Source organism: Macaca mulatta, chromosome 2, assembly GCF_049350105.2.
Source record: "Macaca mulatta isolate MMU2019108-1 chromosome 2, T2T-MMU8v2.0, whole genome shotgun sequence".
Classification (NCBI taxonomy): Eukaryota; Metazoa; Chordata; class Mammalia; order Primates; family Cercopithecidae; genus Macaca; species Macaca mulatta.
The window spans coordinates 158588199-158607089 of NC_133407.1; the positions used below are offsets into that span (position 1 = coordinate 158588199).

Sequence of the window (18891 nt, forward strand, 5' to 3'; positions counted from 1 at the left end):
TAGAGACGGGGTTTCTCCATGTTGGTCAGGCTGGTCTTGAACTCCCGATCTGAGGTAATCCGCCCACCTCAACCTCCCAAAGTGCTGGGATTACAGGCATAAGCCACCACACTTGGCCATGAATTTGTTCACTTCATGTAGGTTATCTAATGCATTGGCATATTAATTGTCTATGGATTTTCTTATAATCCTTTTTATTTTTGTAAGGTTGGTGGTAATGTCTCCCCTTGCATTCCTAATTTAAATAATCGTCTGTTTCTTTTTTCTTGATCAGTCTAGATAAAGGTGTGTCTACCAAGAACTAATTATTGGTTTGCTGATTTTCTCTATTGTTTTTCTGGTCCCTCATTCATTTCTACCCCTAGACTCATTTTGAGAAGATGGTTTAATTTTGGGCTGTTATTGCTTTCCTTAAAGTAAGTCTCTTTGGTTTCAAGCATCCTTATTTACAACTTATATTGCAAATTTCCAGTGATGGTGCCATCATCTATTTAGCATCAACAAAGTATCTTATGATATTCACAGCTAGCTGCTGCTTCCTCTTCTTCAGCTGTGAATAATAACAAAGTCATAATGATAATGATGGTAGCTATTATTATTATTATTATTTTCTGCCCAGGCTGGAGTGCAGTGGCGTGATCTCGGCTTTCTGCAACCTCTGTCTCCTGGGTTCAAGTGATTTTCCTGCCTCAGCCTCCCAAGTAGCTGGGACTACAGGTGCGCACCACTGCGCCCGGCTTATTTTTAGTTTTAGTAGAGATGGAGTTTCACCACATTGCCCAGGCTAGTCTCAAACTTCTGGCCTTAGGTGATCTGCTCACCTTGGTCTCCCAAAGTGCTGGGATTACAGGTGGTAGCTATTGTTTCTACAACTCTATCAGTCAGATATTGTTCTAGGACTTTACATAAATCATCTCATTTAGTTCTTACAGTAACCTTCTGAAGGTTACTATCATTATCTGTGTTTCATGGAGAGGTTAAAACGCTTTCCCAAGTCAGCTAGGATTTGGCCTTAGATATTTTGGCTTCGCAGTTCATGCTCCTAACCACCATGCCCTTACAAGCCTCCTGAGGAGCTTCCCCTGCCCCCTACCCTGCCCCATCCCCTGTTGCTGGCATCTTTGGGCTAAAAAGCAATTTTAGATACAAACCAGAAAGATGAGATCCACTGGAGTTACTGGGAACAAAAGGCAGCATTTACAGCTTGGCTCACTTTGCATGAGCAAATTGTTCTACTGCTAGGAAAAAAAAATCAGTTTGGAAGCTTCAGATGCAAATGGTCCCATGGCATCATCCTCTGCATGTCAGAGACGTCAGGTACCTGGGAAAATGGTGCCCATATTAATGGTATTCATTGCTACATTTTTGTCATTTCTTTTCTTTCTTTTGCTCAGATAATTTTGACCATGAGGAGTCCTGTTGACCTGGCCAAATACTGATGAAATAACCTCACTATCACACATCACACTCTTGGTGTTTAGTAAAGAGGAAGTTTGAGTTCTGAGATGAATGCAGGAAAATATTAGTCTCTCGGCCGGGCGCGGTGGCTCACGCCTGTAATCCCAGCACTTTGGGAGGCCGAGGCGGGCGGATCACAAGGTCAGGAGATCAAGACCACGGTGAAACCCCGTCTCTACTAAAAATACAAAAAATTAGCCGGGCGCGGTTGTGGGCGCCTGTAGTCCCAGCTACTCGGGAGGCTGAGGCAGGAGAATGGCGTGAACCCGGGAGGCGGAGCTTGCAGTGAGCCGAGATCGCGCCACTGCACTCCAGCCTGGGCGACAGAGCGAGACTCCGTCTCAAAAAAAAAAAAAAAAAAAAAAATTAGTCTCTCTCTCTCTCTTTCTCTTTCTCTCTCTCTCAGAAATGATTGTAATTCCTTCACGTTTCTTGGGCTTTCCACCTCACCCTAATATGGATAGAAATGTTTGTCATTATGGGATGCTGGAATAACTGTTAAGCTAAGTGTGTAAATTTGGGGGATGCTGACAAACAGGACATGTGCCTAGTTGCAAAGTGAGCTGATCTCACTGAAGAATGGGGCTTTGTTCACAAGCTCCTCTCAAATCCAGAAGTTGTATTACTCTCTTGCCTTTACATGAAAGTGCTGGAACTCATGGAGCCTGCTTCCCAGAGCACCTTTTATATGATCAGCATATCACAAAATATTTATCGAATGCTTGCAACATACTTAGCAAATGCAAGTACTTGAAGAGGTACAATCAGCATAAACAATTTTTTAAGATATTTGCATTCTTGGTGGTGGGGTGAGCAGACAAACTTATGTGCATGACATGATAATAGAATATGGAACCAGATAATTAATTGTATGGCCCTAGCAGTTTGCTTACTATTTATTCAGAAAAGGAGGTTGAGGAATTCATGGAAAAGGAGGGACTTGAATGCATGAGGCCCTAATAGAATTTGTTCCCAGAGAATGGCAAGGGCAGGGCTACAGTGATAAGAGTGACCAGCTGGCCCTGGGGGCAGTGAAGGACAAACCCGAGGAGAGAAGGAGGCTGAAGCTGAGGAATTAGGAAAAGTGAGACTGATGTTATTTTCAACAATTTGATTTGAAATGATCTTTCAAATATTTCCTAAAAGATAAAATCATGACACTCAGGCAAATATAAGAAAAACATGTGCCAAGGATTTCATTTCATTTTTATTTTTTTAAAAAGATTATATAACAAATATTCATAGGAAGCCTCACCTGGACCAGGGATTTTATTTATGAATTAATAGAGGAGCCAATAAGATGTTAAAGAGCAGTTGTGAAGGATGCTGGGTGGATAGAGGTCAAATTTGTAAATTCATAGTTAGGCAGTTGAATAAATAAATGTTAGGATAAGATTGATGGGTTAGATAGAAAACCAGCTAATGTCTTACAGGACAACAAATCCTTATCTTTTGGGTTATATGTTCCACTGGACAGAAGTTATTTGCATCTGTACTGGAAAAAATCCATAAGGTAACATGTAACTTTATTAAATCTGGGGCATATAATGCATTTAATCAACAGCAAATAGTAAGTACAATGAAGTACATTCACCTAGATAGTCCTTGGGTAGCCTTTGTCACATATGACATTGAAAAAGATGTGCCACTCACTTTTTTTTTCTATTGCTAAGTTTTAGATAATTTTAAAAATAATACTGACCTACAGAGAAATGAAGAAAAATCTGGTTTACTGCAGTGCCGTTTTAAGGCTCTGTAGATGGGACCTCCTGTGTGTTCTTGTTCTATATTTAGTACTTGAATAACTCGGACCGAGAAATCTGGAGGCCTCTTTGGCCCAGTGTCCCATCTTCTTCCTCCCATAGTCTTTTCATCTTTGTTACCACTGACAGCCGGCTCTCAGCTTGGGTTCCTCCTTCATTCTTTAGTTGAGATGTAGACAAGCAGAAATGGGGCCTGAGGCAAGTTCACAGGTGGGAAGGGCTGCTTTAACCCCGTGCTGGTCCCAGGCGCTGAGCCTCGGTGCCAGTGAGCGCATCCGATGGGGGTGCAGGGTTCTCAGCGCTGAGTGGTTCTGCCTGTGGGCCCATGCCTTTCTGTCCTGCTGACTCTTCTACCTGGAATCGCGTGTCAGTGTGTTGCAGGTGCCATGTACATCACCGGCTTTGCTGAATCCATCTCAGATTTGCTGGGCCTCAGGAATATCTGGGCTGTGCGAGGAATTTCAGTTGCGGTGCTTCTGGCCTTGCTGGGCATTAACCTCGCGGGTGTCAAATGGATAATCCGCCTCCAGCTGCTGTTGCTGTTCCTGCTGGCTGTGTCCACACTGGACTTTGTGGTGGGTTCTTTCACCCACCTGGACCCAGGTAAGCCTTTCGGAGTCCAGTATGTGGCCTTATAGAGCTTCACTGCTTTATAGATGTTTGTAGGGTGAATTTGCCAACCCCATCTCCCCCTAACCCCCATAGGCTTTACCTACAATTGCTGTGGGCTGTTCCTGGATCAGGTGAGCGGGTGTGTCTTAGAGCAGCTTCATGAGGTTGGAAGCTCCTCTTCACACAGACGTCGCCTAGCACATTTTCTATGTGTCCTTTTATTTTCTTGCTATTAAAAAAACCAGGCCAGGCACGGTGGCTCATGCCTGTAATCCCAGCACTTTGGGAGGCCGAGGCAGGTGGATCATCTGAAGTCAGGAGTTTGAGACCAGCCTGACCAACGTGGTGAAACCCTGTCTCTACTAAATAAAAAAATATATATATTATTTAGCGAGATCTGTTTGATGCTAAAGCTGTTCCCTGAGGTGAGAAGCGGGGCCTGTTTTTGCATGATGACACGGTGTCTTTCTGTGACAGCAACTCTGCTTTTCCCTTTGGAGGCCACCCCGATGTGCCTCTACACAGTCCTGTCTTTTAGAAAAATGTTGGTTGTGGGAAGGTCAGCATTTGGTTGGCATCCACTCATCTGGCCTTATTACTTCTGAGCATGTTAAAATCTTCTGTTGGAAAATTGTCACTCCTCTGAACTCCCTGAGTATCCCCTACTCTCTGACATCCTAGTCCCTCCCCAGGAACCTTCAGACGGCCCAATGATCCGGCACCTAAAGGGTTAACCCTGGGGTCCACTCTTTGCTCGGGGCCAATGTGATGTCCATGCTGATCACCTGGAGCCCAGGCCTTGCAGCTTGCTAAATATTTGACGCATCTCCAGGAAGGAAACGGTGATTTTTTTTTTTCCTGGCCGTGTACCACCCTGCAGAGATGGCCCATATATGGAGGGAGATTGCTGGCCTTTGGCCCATCAGACTGTCAGTGAAGGAAAGACAGAGTCCACTCAGGGTCCCTGATTCCTGGTACTTCCCCCTCCAGTGACACAGTTGCTGGAAGAGCTTAATTAGTTAAATTGCAAGGCGATACTACTGGCTTCTTTGAAACCTCACACTAGCCTGATGTATTTTCCTTCTTCTTGATTAGAAGTTTTCTTGGCTGCTCTTCTAAGTTACTCCAAATATTTTTCCTTCCTTCTGGTCAATACATTAGTAGAGTGTAGTGTGAAATGAAATTTATTTTCAGTCATTCCCATAGCAACTGGCCCCTCAAGAATCTGTTTTTGGTATCACTGATGTTTCATATGGGATATTTTCTTTGTGGTTAAAAATCCAAACTGAAACCAAACTATAAACCTTCAGAATGAATTTAGCAGAGTGATTTCAACTCTTAAAAAATGAGGACATATACATAGACATTTGAAAAAAAGACTGGAAGGAACTATGCCTAATAGTGACTATCTTTCTCTTGAGATTCTATGTGGCTAAATTATTTTATTTCTACTTTTCCTTCCATTGACCAGCGTTACTATTTTTTTTTTAATTAATAGATTTACTTTTAGAGCAGTTTTAGGTTTATGGAAAATTAAGCAAATAGTACAAAAGTTCCCACATACCCCTTTTCTCCCTCCCCCACCACAGTTTCCCCTATTATTAATATCTTGTATTAATGTGGTACATTGACGGGAAGTGATGAACCAATATTGATATGTTATTGCTAATAGTTTAGGGTTCATTCATCGTTACACAGTCTATGGATTTTGACAATGTACAATGTTATGTATGCAACATTACAGCATCATACAGATGAGTTTCACTGCCTTAAAAATTCCCTGTGCCTTGCCTCTTAATGCTTCCCAACTTCTGGCAACCACTGATCTTTTTACTGTTTCCATAGTTTTGCCTTTTCCAGAATGTTGTATAGTTGGAACCATACAGTATGTAGCATTTTCAGTTTGGCTTCTTTCACTAGTAATATGCACTTAAGATTCCTCCATGTCTTTTTCTGGCTTGATAACCCATTTCCTTTTATTGCTGAATAAAAAGAAACTGGATGTAGCACAGTTTATCCATTCACCCACTGAAGGACATCTTGGTTACCTCCAGTTTTTGGCAATTATGAATAAAACTGATATAAACATCCATGTTCAGGTTTTTGTGAGGATACATTTTTAATTCATTTGGATAAATACCTAGATGCATCATTGTTGGAGCATATGGTAAGACTATGTTTGCAAGAAACTGTCAAACTGTCTTCTAAAGTGGCTGTACCATTTTGCATTCCCACTAACAATGAATGAGAGTTCCTGTTGCTCCACATCCTCATCAGCATTTGGTATTATCAGTTTTTTTGTTTTTGTTTTTGTTTTTCAGTAATTCTAGTAGATGCCCAGTAATAGCGCATCATTGTTTTAATTTGCAATTCCCTAATGACATATGATATTGACTGTGTTTTTTATGCTTGTTTGCCATCTGTATATTACCTTTGGTGAAGTGTTTGTCAAGATCTTTTGCCCTTTTAAAAAACTGGTGTTTTTTTTTTTTTTCCTATCATTGAGTTGTTTTGTTTTGTTTTGAGACAGGGTCTTGCTCTGTCACCCAGGCTGGAGTACAGTGGCATGATTTTGGCTCACTGCAACCTCTGCCTCCCGGGTTTAAGAAATTCTTGTGCCTCAGCCTCCCAAGTTGCTGGGATTACAGGTGCACATCATCACACCTGACTAATTTTTTGTATTTTTATCAGAGATGGGGTTTCACCATGTTGGCCAGGCTGGTCTTGAACTCCTGGCCTCAAGAGATCCACCTGCTTCGGCCTCCCAAAGTGCTGGGATTATAGGCATGAGCCACCATGCCCAGCCACCACTGAGTTTTAAGAGTTCTTTGTATATTTTGGATTCAAGCCCTTTATCAGATGTGTGTGTTTTGCAATTTTTTTCTCCCCAGTCTGGGGTTCTTTCATTCTCTTAACAGTGTCTTTTGCAGAGCAGAAGTTTTAAACTGTAATGGAGTCTATCTTATCAATGTTTTTCCATGGATCATGTCTTGGGTCCTTGTGTGCTATACCTAAAATCTCTTTGCTAAACTCCTAGATTTTCTCATTCTAGAGGTTTTGTTTGACATTTAGGTCTATGATCCAGATTGAATTAACATTTTGTGAAGGGTGTAAGATGAGTGTCCTGATTGTTTTGGGTTTTTTGGTTTTTGTTTTTTTTGGCACATGAATATCCAGTTGTTCCAGCTTCAGTTGTTGACAAGACTCTCCTGTCTCCATTGAGTTGCTTTTGTGCTTTTGTCAACTATCAGTTGACTGTATTTGTGTGTTTCTGGGCTCTCTTTTCTCTTCCATTGCTCTGTTTGTCTATTCTGTCTCCAATACCATACTGTCTTGATTACTACAGCTTTATAGTAAGTCTTAAAGTTGGTTAGCATCTATCCTCCAACTTTGTCCCTTTTTGCCAGTGGTTTTTTGGTTTTTTTGGTTTGTTTTTGAGACGGAGTTTCACCCTTGTTGCCCAGGCTGGAGTACAGTGGTGCAATCTTGGCTCACTACAACCTCCGTCTCCTGGGTTCAAGCAATTCTTCTGCCTCAGCCTCCCAAGTAGCTGGGATTACAGGCATGCACCATCACATCTGACTAATTTTTGTATTTTTAGTAGAGACAGTGTTTCACCATGTTGGCAAGGCTGGTCTCGAACTCCTGACTTTAGGTGATCCACCCGCCTCAGTCTCACAAAGTGCTGGGATTATAGGTGTGAGCCACCACACCTGACCAGTGTTACTTTTAAAATCAGAAAAAAAGTTTTTTAAAGTACACTTAAGCCTAACTTTATTTCTTCCCATTTCTTTAAATATAAAAAATGAAACAATTCCAAACAATCCTGAAATGTATAATGTATAATGTAAAAATGTAAAAAGTAAAGTAAAGAATGAAAGTCTCCTCCTTCACTCAGTTTCTCCACTTCTTTCCAGAGGGAGATTGGTCCATGTATTAGTTACCTATTATTGTCAAACAAATTACCCCAAAATTTAGTGGCATAAGATAACAAGAAACATTTGTTATCTCTGGCCTTTTCTGTGGGCCAGTAATTTGGGTGTGACTTGGTTGGCGGCCCTGGATCAGAATCTCTGGTGAGGTTCAGTCAGATGTCCTCAGGGGTTGTGGTCATCTGAAGGCTTAATTGGGGCTGGAGCGTCTCACTGGCAAGTTGGTATTGCTTCTTGTTAGGAGGCCTCAGTGGTCCATGTGGTCCTTTCCTGAGAGCTGTTTTAGTATCCTTAAGACAAGGGGTAACTGACTTCTCCCAGAGCAAACAATCAGAGAGAGAGAGAGAGACAGGGAGAGAGAGAGAGAGAACAGAGAAGATGAGAGCTTTTTTTTTTTTTTTTTTTTTTTTTTTTTAAAGAAGGAGTTTTGTGGTTGTCACCTGGGCTGGAATGCAGTGGCGGGATCTCAGCTCACTGCAACTGCCACCTCCCAGGTTCAGGTGATTCTCCTGCCTCAGCCTCTGGAGTAGCTGGGATTATAGGCACTTGGCATCATGCCTGGGTAATTTATATATTTTTAGTAGAGACAGGGTATCACCATGTTGGCCAGGCTGGTCTTGAACTCCTGACCTCAAGTGATCCCCCTGCCTCTGTCTCCCAAAGTGCTGGGATTACAGGCTTGAGCCACCATGCCCGGCCTAATTTTCACCTTTTCAATGGAAAAGTGTCAAAGAATTTGAAGGCACATTTAAAAACCACAATAGTTAATTTTAAAATCAGGAAAATGTTATAAATACACTTAAGTCAAACTGTATTTTTCTCTTTATTTTTATTTTAAAGACAAAATCAACGTCTTTGTTTCATAAAAATGAAAAAAATTCTGAAATTTTTCAAGTGAAAAGTGAAAGTTTCTTCCCTTCACTCCATTTTCCCACTCCTACTCCCCAGAGGGAGATCAGCACATAGCTTCCCAGTCTATTTTCTATACATGCACAAGCTCACATGCACACGTGCCTGTACCTAAACACACGCAGCACGGCTCTTTGTAAAAGTATAATTAAATTCCACATTGTTTTGCTACTCCCCACTCTTTAACATATCATGGATATCCTTCAATGTCAGTACATTTAGGATTTCCTATTCTTTTAAAACACCCACATACCATTCCATATTAGAGGTTTAAAATACTTTACATTTAAAGATTAACTTACTGATGAGTATTTAGATTTTTCCAGTTTGTTGCTGTCACAAATATTGCTGATGTGTACATTCTGTACAAAAGTTTGAGCTAATTGCTGCAGGATCTTTGCTTATAAATGGAATTCACAGGACAAAGGTCAAACACTTTTAAAACTTTGTTAGGTTCTATAAGATTGCCTTCCAACAAAGTTGTTGCATTCTGAATGACCACTAACAGGAGCTAAAAGTTACTGATTCCCCATACCTTGGAAAAGATTGAAGGGGCTCAATTTTTCAAGTTTCTGTCATGTGATGGGCAAAAAAATGTAACTTTTTCTTTTAATTTGCCTTTCTTGAAACATTAATGAGGATTTTTTTTTTTGTATTTTATTCCCACTTGTATTTTTTTTTCTTTGAATCATTTATAATCTTTCTCTGTTTTTGCTTTCTATTTCCCTATTTTCTTTTCCAGATTTCTTTTTCTACAATCTTGTTTTGCTCTCCCTGTCAGGTGCTGCCAGCTTTCTCCAAATGTCTGGTAGTCCTTGGCTGCCCATCCATTGTTGGTAATGAGGCACCACAGAGCTGACTGGGAGTTCCATCCACAACCCGAGTGGGTGGCAGTTGTGACAGGTGGGCATCACAGTAGGGTGATCGGTGGCAAACTGCGTTGTTTCATTGGAAGTCTCGCAAATGTTCATTTCTGCAGGTCTTTCTCTGGTATAGTCATATTCTCCAGAGAAGAATTCTCTCATCTCCTGCCAGGGACATGCCCAGCTGCCTCAGTTCGGGGAGCAGAGTGGAGGTGGGTGAAGGGGCTGGCAGCCTCATAGTCAGGTGCAGACTGTCATTCGTCAGATGCTTTTCCCTGGCACACCCTTCCCTCCAGTGTGTCCTTCCATCTCAAGTTGTCTTCCCCTGTCACCCTCACTCTATGTCTTGTCTCTCATCTCATCTCCAAACTTCCCATAACAGTGGGTCCTCCTCATCGCCCTCACTTCCTCATCTCCTGACTTTTTGATCTGCAGCCTGGCAACCTGGGCCCCTCTTCCTTTCTTCACCTCCTGTCCTGTCCTTCCAAAAACAAGCATCATTGCATAAGGCTCTCTGAAGACACAGAGCTTCTTCACTGTAAAAAGCTAAATAGCATGAAAACTTAATTTAAACAAGACCCTCTCAAGAATTTGTTTGGCTTACAGCTACTAAAATGCCATTCTGTTGGCTCATATTTTCATTTATGTAAGATGAGTGTCATGCCAAAATGATTTTATTGCCATAGAAGTCAGGCAAATATAGAGGAAATACATTTTAGAAAATAAAGTGACATGTGGCACATTTGAATTCTATGTTCTGCTTTTAAAAATGAAATCATGCCTCTCCAAGCTTAAGTTTTTGGTTATCTAGGAAGACGGTAGCCTGGTCTCTACAGGGTTCCACTCCAGAGCCCACATTGCACACTCTCTGCCCTGCCACGGCACTCTGCCATCTGTGGGAAGTGGGTCAGTTGGGCCAGGCCAGGCACAGGTCCATCTCACGCTGAATGTAGCAGACGGGAGCTGCTTCTGCTGGCTGAGGGAGGGGGCTTGTGCTTGGCTGTGAGGACAAGGTCACTGCTTTGGAGCTGTAAAAGGGGTGGGGCAAGCATGAGGGCCTCTGCTGTCTGCTGAGATTCCTTTGTCTCAGGTGCCCATAATCTCCTGATCTTCAACCCCCGGACCTTGACTCATTTCTTATTCTTGAAACTTTTTGCACTGTTGACCACCCATGCTAATTTGAAATGGTCTCTTCCTATTTATTCCACAACGCAACACTGGCTTAGCTCGCTTCTTGGTTTTCCTGTTCCCTGATGTGGGCAGGGAGGCCACGGGGCTCAGTCCTCTGCTATCACAGCATTGTTTTTGTGCCTTTTTCCTCGGAAATAAACTTCCACCATTGCTGCACCAGTGCCTCTCCCCTGCTTCTCCAGCTTTCTTCAATATAGCTCTCATATCGCCAGCTCCTGTCGGATTTCTACCTGGCTGTCTGGTCACCATCTTGAATTCAAGTTTAAAATTAAAAAAAACTGAATTTCTCACTCCTCTCTTTACTTAGTCTCTTCTTCCCCAACTGCCCTTTCACCAGTTAATCAACAAGCCAAGAATCAGCTCATCATCCGAGTGCCTATCACCATTCCCCAAGCCTGGAAAACCTGGAAAAGAACTTTCATTTCTCTGTCTAGTTTAAGCTCTTCTATCCTTTACAACCCCACAGTTCTCACCTTAGATCAGCAGATGTCATTTCCTCTGTGGGCCATTTAGACAATGTCCAAATCCGAATTTATCCCTTGAGGATCTTCCCTTTGGTTGTCCCCAGCCATTTCCTAAGGGTGACTGACACCTATGCACTGAAGCCAGGTCAGTTTTCCTACAACAGTACTTTGTCTCGGTCACTCTCCAGCTTAAACAGCATCAGTGTCTTTCTATTGCTATAGGACAAAACCCAAACCCATTCTGTTTGCATTCAAAGAGCCACGTGGGCTATCCCTAAATTAATTACCCATTTGGTTGGATCTCCAATTCAGGCCCTTTCTGAACAATTCCCCCCAAAACATGTTTATTCACTGATTTATGAAGCATATGAATACAGCTCTGCTTCTAATTCTGGAATTCTCTTCACCATGCTCTGTTGGACCTAAGTTCTTGCTCTTGGATGAAGTAGTTCGGGAAATTGTACACGAAGAAGGCATGGTCTAAAATCCCGGATCCCCTGTGTGGTCTTGAGCCACGTTAGATGTTCTGAGCCTTGGTTTTCTCATTGGTTAAAAACAAGGATGAAAATCATATTTACATCTCCAGGCTGCCTTCCTGACTGTCTGCGCATGGCTGCCAGGCCCAAGGCCCGTGGAGATCCTTTGGGTGAGGGGCTGTAACAGTCTGCTCGGGCCACCAGGGACTTTAATGAGGACATTTGGGACTCTGGTTCCTTGTTAAAATTTTTAAGGCTGAGCACAGTGTCTAACGTCTATAATCCAGCACTTTGGGAGGCCGAGGTGGGTGGATGACCTGAGGTCAGGAGTTTGAGACCAGCCTGGCAACATGGTGAAATCCTGTCTCTATGAAAAATATAAAAATTAGCCAGGTGCGGTGCATGCTTGTAGTTCCAGCTACTTGGGAGGCTGAGGCAGGAGAATCTCTTGAACCCAGGAGGCGGAGGTTGCAGTGAGCCAAGATTGTGCCATTGCACTCCAGCCTGGGCAATAGAGGGAGACTCTGTCTCCAAAAAAAAAAAAAAGGTTTAAAAATGTACTGATGAACACTTCCAAGTATATAGGAAAGAATGTAACAGATATTCATTTCTCCACCACCTGAATTTAATGGATATTATTTTGCCAGTTTTGCTTCAGAGCTCTATTTAACATAAAATAAATAAAGTATTACAGATGTAGTTTAAGCTGTACCTTCACTGACCCCCTCCTGTCCCCCAAGGGACCACTGTCCGGAGGCTCATCTTCCCCATGTGTTTTTATTTTTCTACCATATGTAGATGGCCCTAAGTGCTGTCTGCTATTGTTTAGTGTTTGAAAATTTCATATACATTGTATCATACTGCATGGATCCTTTCATTTGATACATAATTTGAAAGGTGAATGAATGATTTTGCAATTTGCTTTCTTTCACCCAACGTATCTTTGCAATTTATCCATGTTAGTGCATGTCATGGCGCTTCATTCATTTTAACTGTTCTTCGTGTAGGGGAGACCCAGAAAAGTGACTGAGTGGTGAAGGTGGTGTGAGAGGGGTTTGCACAGGGCACCGGGGCTCCTGGCACTCCCCGTGCAGTCGGAGAGGCAGGAAAGACTTTTTAGAGGAGATTCCCTGGGAGCTGTTAAGGGGGACGGAGGCAGAGGCTTTGTCAGCCACCCAGCGGGGCTTGGGCTTTATTTTGGGAGCAGCGGGAAACCTGACTCAAGTTCACATTTAGAAAGATTGCTCTGGTCCCAGTACAGAAACTGGCCTTGGATAGGGATGAAGAAAGGAGGCAGGACTCACTTGAGAGGCTGCTACGGCAACCCAAAAGAGCCGGGCAGGGCCTCTGGGGTGGAAAAGAGATGAGATGGGGGTGGGGCATGGGGTGAGGCCAGGAAAAGGGATAAGGCTGACACGTGGCTGGCTGGCTGGTGGCTTCATGTTCTGGGACTCGGGAGGAATATGGCAGCTGGAACAGGTGTGGGGGAAATGGCGAGGCTAGTATGAGAGGTCAGCTGAAGATGGTGGCCCAGAGCTCGGAGGTGTGGTCACGGCTGGGGTGAAGCACCCTCAGCGTGGGAGCAGTAGAAGCGCTGGGCTGGGCGAAATGCTTGGGCAGCGTGTGCTGGTTTGGAAGTGGAAAGAGCCATATTGGTTGAGTGAATTTGATTTACCAGAAGAGGCGTTTTCAGTGTTCTATATGTTTTTTAAAAAACCTCTCTGACAAAATTCCAAACATACAAAGTGGGTAAGCTAAAAATTAATATTCTTTACCCAGAAACACACCCAGAATCTCCCCAGGTGGCTGTTCCATTCGGGATGCAGGGAACACATGGATGTTTTGGCTGCTCTCTGGGCCTCTCAGCTGGCCTGCACTGCGGCTACGGAGGGCCAGGCCTGGGGTCTTCCTTCCACGGTGCTGGCCTGTTGTAGGTATTCAGGAAATATTTGTGCAAGGAGCGAACACACTGCATGGAAGACTGTGAGGCCTGACTCAGCGGCCTCTTCTGCCTGGACAGGTGAGGATGGCTCATCCATGGGTGCCTGGAGGGAGCCCTCCACGCCCCCGTGGGGAACACCTGCCTGGGTCCCCCTTCGCTAGGGCTCTGTTATCCTCCTGAGATGAAGCGCCAGCAGTTAGCTATCACCAGAATTGTGTCCTCCCAGCGGGGCGTGTCCCTGAGCCTCCCTTGCGGCTCCCTTCGCTGTGTGATGGAAGAGCATCTGCGTGGCTTTGCCAGGAAGGGTCTTCTGGGCTCCAGTGAGCTAGGGCAGCCTGGAAGGGCCCTGCAGTGCCCAGGATGGCCTCTGTGTGGAGTAGTGATTCTGACTGTTTGTTTTCTGGCCTCTGATGGCTGGAAAGGCTCGTCCCAGGACAGCTGGCTCAACCCTTCCTCGCTGCCCACAGAGGTACTAAGAGGAAACACTCTTTTGTGTGAAATGGCTGTGGGATCCTGGCGTTCACACTCTGCTTCTGGGCTGGCGGGTGGGTGGTGCTACACAGCAAGGCCTTCCGCACGCTCTCATGTGACTTTCGTGATGACGGTGGCAGGGAGGTGTGCTGGGTTGCTCAAAGAAGCAGGACAGTGACTTAGAGAGATGAAGTAACTTCAAAGCCCAGGCTTAGTCTCCAGCCCCTTTCCTGGCCCAGCAGAAAGGAACAAAGTCTCGGAATAGCTGATGAACTGTTTAAGTGGGGGCCCCAGCTTCGCAGCCTGGCCTCCATCCCTGGGGTTCTTAACCCTGTCTGCACATCAGAAGCACCAGGGAAGCCTCAGGTGCGGCGAAAAGAATCCCAAGCTCCACCCCAGACCAAGTAAATCAGCACTCTGGGGTGGGCCTGGTGGTCTGTATTTTCAAGTGCTCCCGGTGCTACTGTGCAGCCAGGGTTGAGAACCTTTGCCTTTCAGCCTCTACTCATGCAGGCTCTGCTCTGTTATCTGCAGAGATGGGCACCCAGGCTCAGTGGAGGAAACCAAAGCAATCCAGGCCAAGTACCTCATAGCTCAGGCTGGCAACACCCTGGAGACAAGACTGTCATCCCGTTTACACTGGGCACGGGCTCAGGGCCGGGACTGGAACTCTTCTTCAGTTAGCCCCTGATGTAAGGACTGACTCCTTTTCCTCCTGTGTTTCCCACTCGACCTGCACTCAGCTGAGGGCCAAAAGTACAGCAAACACCTGCTTAGTTTTGGATATGGATGTGTGCGACGAACTGGGAAGGAGCGCCAACTCTGTGTCAGGCACTTTGCATAGATTATTTATCTTTGAAACAACTGAGTGAGATGGGTGAGATGGTTATTGCAGTTTTACAGACAGGGAAGTCAAAGTCCCAGAGAGGTTATGCAACTTTCTCGAGTTTGCATAGTCCATGGCTCATCCAGGATTGAAACCCAGAGGCACCTGACTCCAAAGCACCTGCTTTCCTGGTGCTCCCTGGCACCTGCTGGCTCTGGGGTGCCCTTGGAGGAATGTGGTGAACTCCTTACTGCTTCCTTTCTCCTTTCGGATCAAGGGGGTCTGAGAACCTGCCAGTCTCTGCTGGGCCCGTTCATGCCTGGTTAAAACTATTAGGGGTGAGCTTCTTGAAGGGAAAGCAGGAGATGAGGTGTGGACTGTGAGGACCAGCAGCTGAGGTGGCTAAAACATACCTCCCCAGTGCCACCAGGAACAGAGGCCATAGACACGCTCAGTTCAGGACCAAACTCAAGTCCCAAGTCAGGCAGGGAATGGTGTCCGGCCGGGCAGGGGCGCTCCTAGTTCAGCCCACCGGGCCTCAGCAGCACCTCCTCCTGGAGCACACAGGGTAAGGCCAGCTTGGGAGCCCAGCCGCTCGGCCCCAGCCCTCTGCATCCTTGGTCTCAGGCAGTCTGACCCCAGCATCACGGAGAATTTCTGCCCCTTTTTTGGATGATTCCTTGGAAGGTTGTGTTAATCAGAAGTACAAAGGGATCACAGGGCCCCTAAAGAGGCAGCAGACCTGCTGGAATTTGTGGCCACAATGAAAGAGATGGGAAGCACCAAGTAGCATTTCTTTTTTCTTTTCTTTCTTTTTTTTTCTTTTTTTTTTAAAATTTCTGAGACAGGGTCTCACTCTGTCACCCAGGCTAGAGTGCAGTGGTGTGATCTTGACCCACTGCAGCCTCGAGTTCCCCTTAAGCGATTCTCCCACTTCTCAGCCTCCTGAGTAGCTGGGACTACAGTTGTGCACCACCATGCCCAGCTAATTTTTGTGTCTTTTGTAGAGATGGGGTTTCGCCATATTGCCCAGACTGGTCTCGAACTCCTGGGCTCAAACAATCCCCCTGTCTTGGCCTCCCAAAGGGCTGGGATTATAGGCATGAGCCAATGTGCCCGGCCCCAAGTACCATTGCAAACCTTTATTAGGCTTCTCTGGTTTTGTTTTTTTTTTCCTTTTTCTTTCTCCCCATCCCTTTCTGACTGTTTTTCCTCTTCCTCTTTTTCTGGTTCTGATCTCTTTCCCTCTGCCTCTATTCCTGGCTGGACCCTTGGGATGAGCTACTGGGTGGGGGTTTCTGGCCAGGCCTGGGATGCTTCCTCTTACTGCCCTCATTCCTCTTTGTGAATCACCATTATGTGTATGTTATTTACTACCTAGGTAGGTTCTTCTTGTATTGCAGATGCCGATAATGAGCAGGTGTTTGGAGGATCCAGAGTGGGTAGCATTGATGGTTTAGTCTTGTAAAGTTTACTCATTCACTTGGTCCAAGCGCAACATAGGCCAGTCACCATGTCCCGCCTGCCACTTGGCTGTGGCAAGAAAGTTCTTAAGACCCAAAACAATCTGAATCTGGAAGTCCTTGCTGGTGCTAAGGGAGGGATGAAACCCAGGAGGTAAGGTTGGGCTGGTGGATCCACACCGTGCTCCTGTTGCTTTCACCCTCTGTTGGCTTTGTCTCTGGTGACGTGATCTAAGGGACGCTGCTGGTGGGATCGATACTGGGATTGTAGAAAGGTGGTTTCACTGGGGGTTCCAGGCTGTGGACACCAGGAAGCCATGAGGAGAAAGACCCCCTCAGCAAGGCCCAGGACTTGTGGACTTTTGGATGGAAAGAACTTCACTTGCAGATCGTTATCATGTGTAGTCAGACGCTGCTTATCTGTAATAGTGAGGACAGTGGTAGCTAACCTTTACTGAGCATTACTATATGCCAGGCACAGGTTTTTTGTACTTTATATGTATTAATTCATTTAACTCTTACAAAAGAAGTAGATACTATGATTCCCATTTTACAGTGGGGAAGCGGAGGTGGTGAGAGGTGAGTACCTCACCTACCATAGGTAGAGTTGAGAATCAAGTCACACTGGGTGCAGTGGCTCACCCCTGTAATCCCAGCAGTTTGGGAGGCCAGGGTAGGAGGATCACTTGAGCCCCGGAGTTTGAGACCAGCCTAGGCAATACAGTGAGACTTCATCTCTAGAAAACTGTTTAAAAATTAGCTGGGCATGGTGATGCACACCTGTTGTCTCAGCTACTCAGAAGGCTGAGGCAGGAGGAATCACTTGAGCCCAAGAGTTTGAGGTCACAGTGAGCTGTGTACTCCAGCCCGGGTAACAGAGCGAGAACCCTGACCCTAAGAAAGAAAGCAAAAAAGAAAGAAAGAGAGAAGTGGGGGGGGGGGGGGGGGGAAGAGAGAGAGAGAGAGAGAGAGAGAGAGAGAGGAAGGAAGGAAGTAAAGGAGAGAAGAGAACATACCAGGAGTCCCAGGTGTCAGGGTTGCTCCCCGAGTGGCCTGTCTCAGCAACATGAGAGCCTTGAGGACAGGAATTTATCTCAGTCAACTCTGTGTCCCTGAACACCAGCACGGGGCTTGCTGTGGGCAGGAGCTCAATAGGTTTGCTAAGTGAATGAATGAAGGATGAATCAAAACCAGTAAAAGAAGTACAAGAGAAAGGCTCTGAAACCCACATGGAGGTGTGGAGAACCCTAGCCCCTTAGCTGCTTATCTGCAGTCGCCTGGGCCATGGATACTCCCCAGGCCTCCCTCCAGAGAGGCGCCGACCTTCCTGTGTTGGCAGCAGTTTGCAGGTATTCTGTCTGCACAGAATGGCAGAGGATCGCACAATGCCTGTGTGGAGGCCCAGCCCAGGGTGGGGCCAGCTTGCAAGCCCAGTCAGACCTTCTTGGGAAGAAGGAAGGAAGGAAGGGTTGCAACTGAGAAGAAACTGTGGCTTTGAAAGTTTTCCTCCAGGGATTTTTTGTTTGCAAGGAAAGGAGATGCTTAGGGAGGCGTTATATACCGGACAAAAGAGTGCGGCTGGGTCAGTGGTAAAATCAGAGTGCGGGTCTTTCCCACAGCAGGTCGGCGGGGATAGCTTTGTCTGCGAATGCCCATGTGCTGGGAAGACGTTGCAGCCTCTGGTGATAACAGCTCTGTGTTTCCAGATTTCTTTTTTCTTTTTTGAGAAAAGTACATGTGCTTCATATTACCTGTGTCCACAGCGCAGATATAAGTGAGTAAAATGTAAACAAGGATCCAGATAGCTGGGACGAAGAGTCTCCTGACCTGTTCTTTCTGACTGTGCAGGTTTGAGAGAAAGACCAGGGATCTGGCAGTGTTGGCCAGACATTCCTGCAGGTCAGTTGGAATCCGGTTGGGGATTTGCTGATGTGAAACATACGTGGACACTCACACAAACCAACATATGGGGCCGAAAAGCAAGACCGACTTGACCTTAAACAAAATCCTCCTTTGCTTCTGAACTATGCATCAGGCAAGACAAATTCAGGGAAATGGGAGTATGGATTTCTATTTGTTAAAAAAGATACAGTTGTTTCTCATCAGGCTTTTCCAGTTATAGCACATAGGATTGCAGTGACCTCATTTTTGATCAATGGCCAATGCATTCAACTGTCTGGTGGAATAATCTATTAACTGGGCACCTGCCAATTGTCTAGAATAGGAACTAGTTTAGGCATATGCTTTAAAAAGTGATAACATTGTTACGAGCCCTGCCTAGACAAGGGGATGGGAAGCTCAAGCAGGTCAGCACTGGCTTTGAAGTCGGTTTGGGATGATGGACTGCGTTTTTCAGTAGACTCACTGCCCTGTAACTGACCTCCCTCTCTCCCTGCATTAATTACATGGTATTTAAAGGCAAACCAACAAACCACTTAAGAGTGCCAGAACCCGGGCGTGTGGAATCTGGATGAGTGACCTTCGCTGGGTCACACACAGCCACTGTTAGAACCCAGTTCTC

The 18891-nt window shown here is 45.3% G+C and overlaps 1 protein-coding gene across 10 annotated transcripts in view; it reads left to right on the forward strand.

The window, feature by feature from the left end:
- The window catches only part of SLC12A8 (solute carrier family 12 member 8), a 130917-nt gene that overhangs the window by 28008 nt on the left and 84018 nt on the right, over positions 1-18891 (forward strand). For 6 of the 10 annotated variants that reach the window (XM_028844551.2, XM_077993736.1, XM_077993739.1 and 3 more), the window contains one exon: positions 3593-3824. The exons of 3 other annotated variants lie outside the window; for them this stretch is intronic. In XM_028844551.2, the coding sequence (XP_028700384.2) occupies positions 3593-3824 (232 nt within the window). The remainder of the gene's footprint in view (positions 1-3592; positions 3825-18891) is intronic. One more of the 10 variants, XM_077993740.1, reaches the window with a different exon arrangement.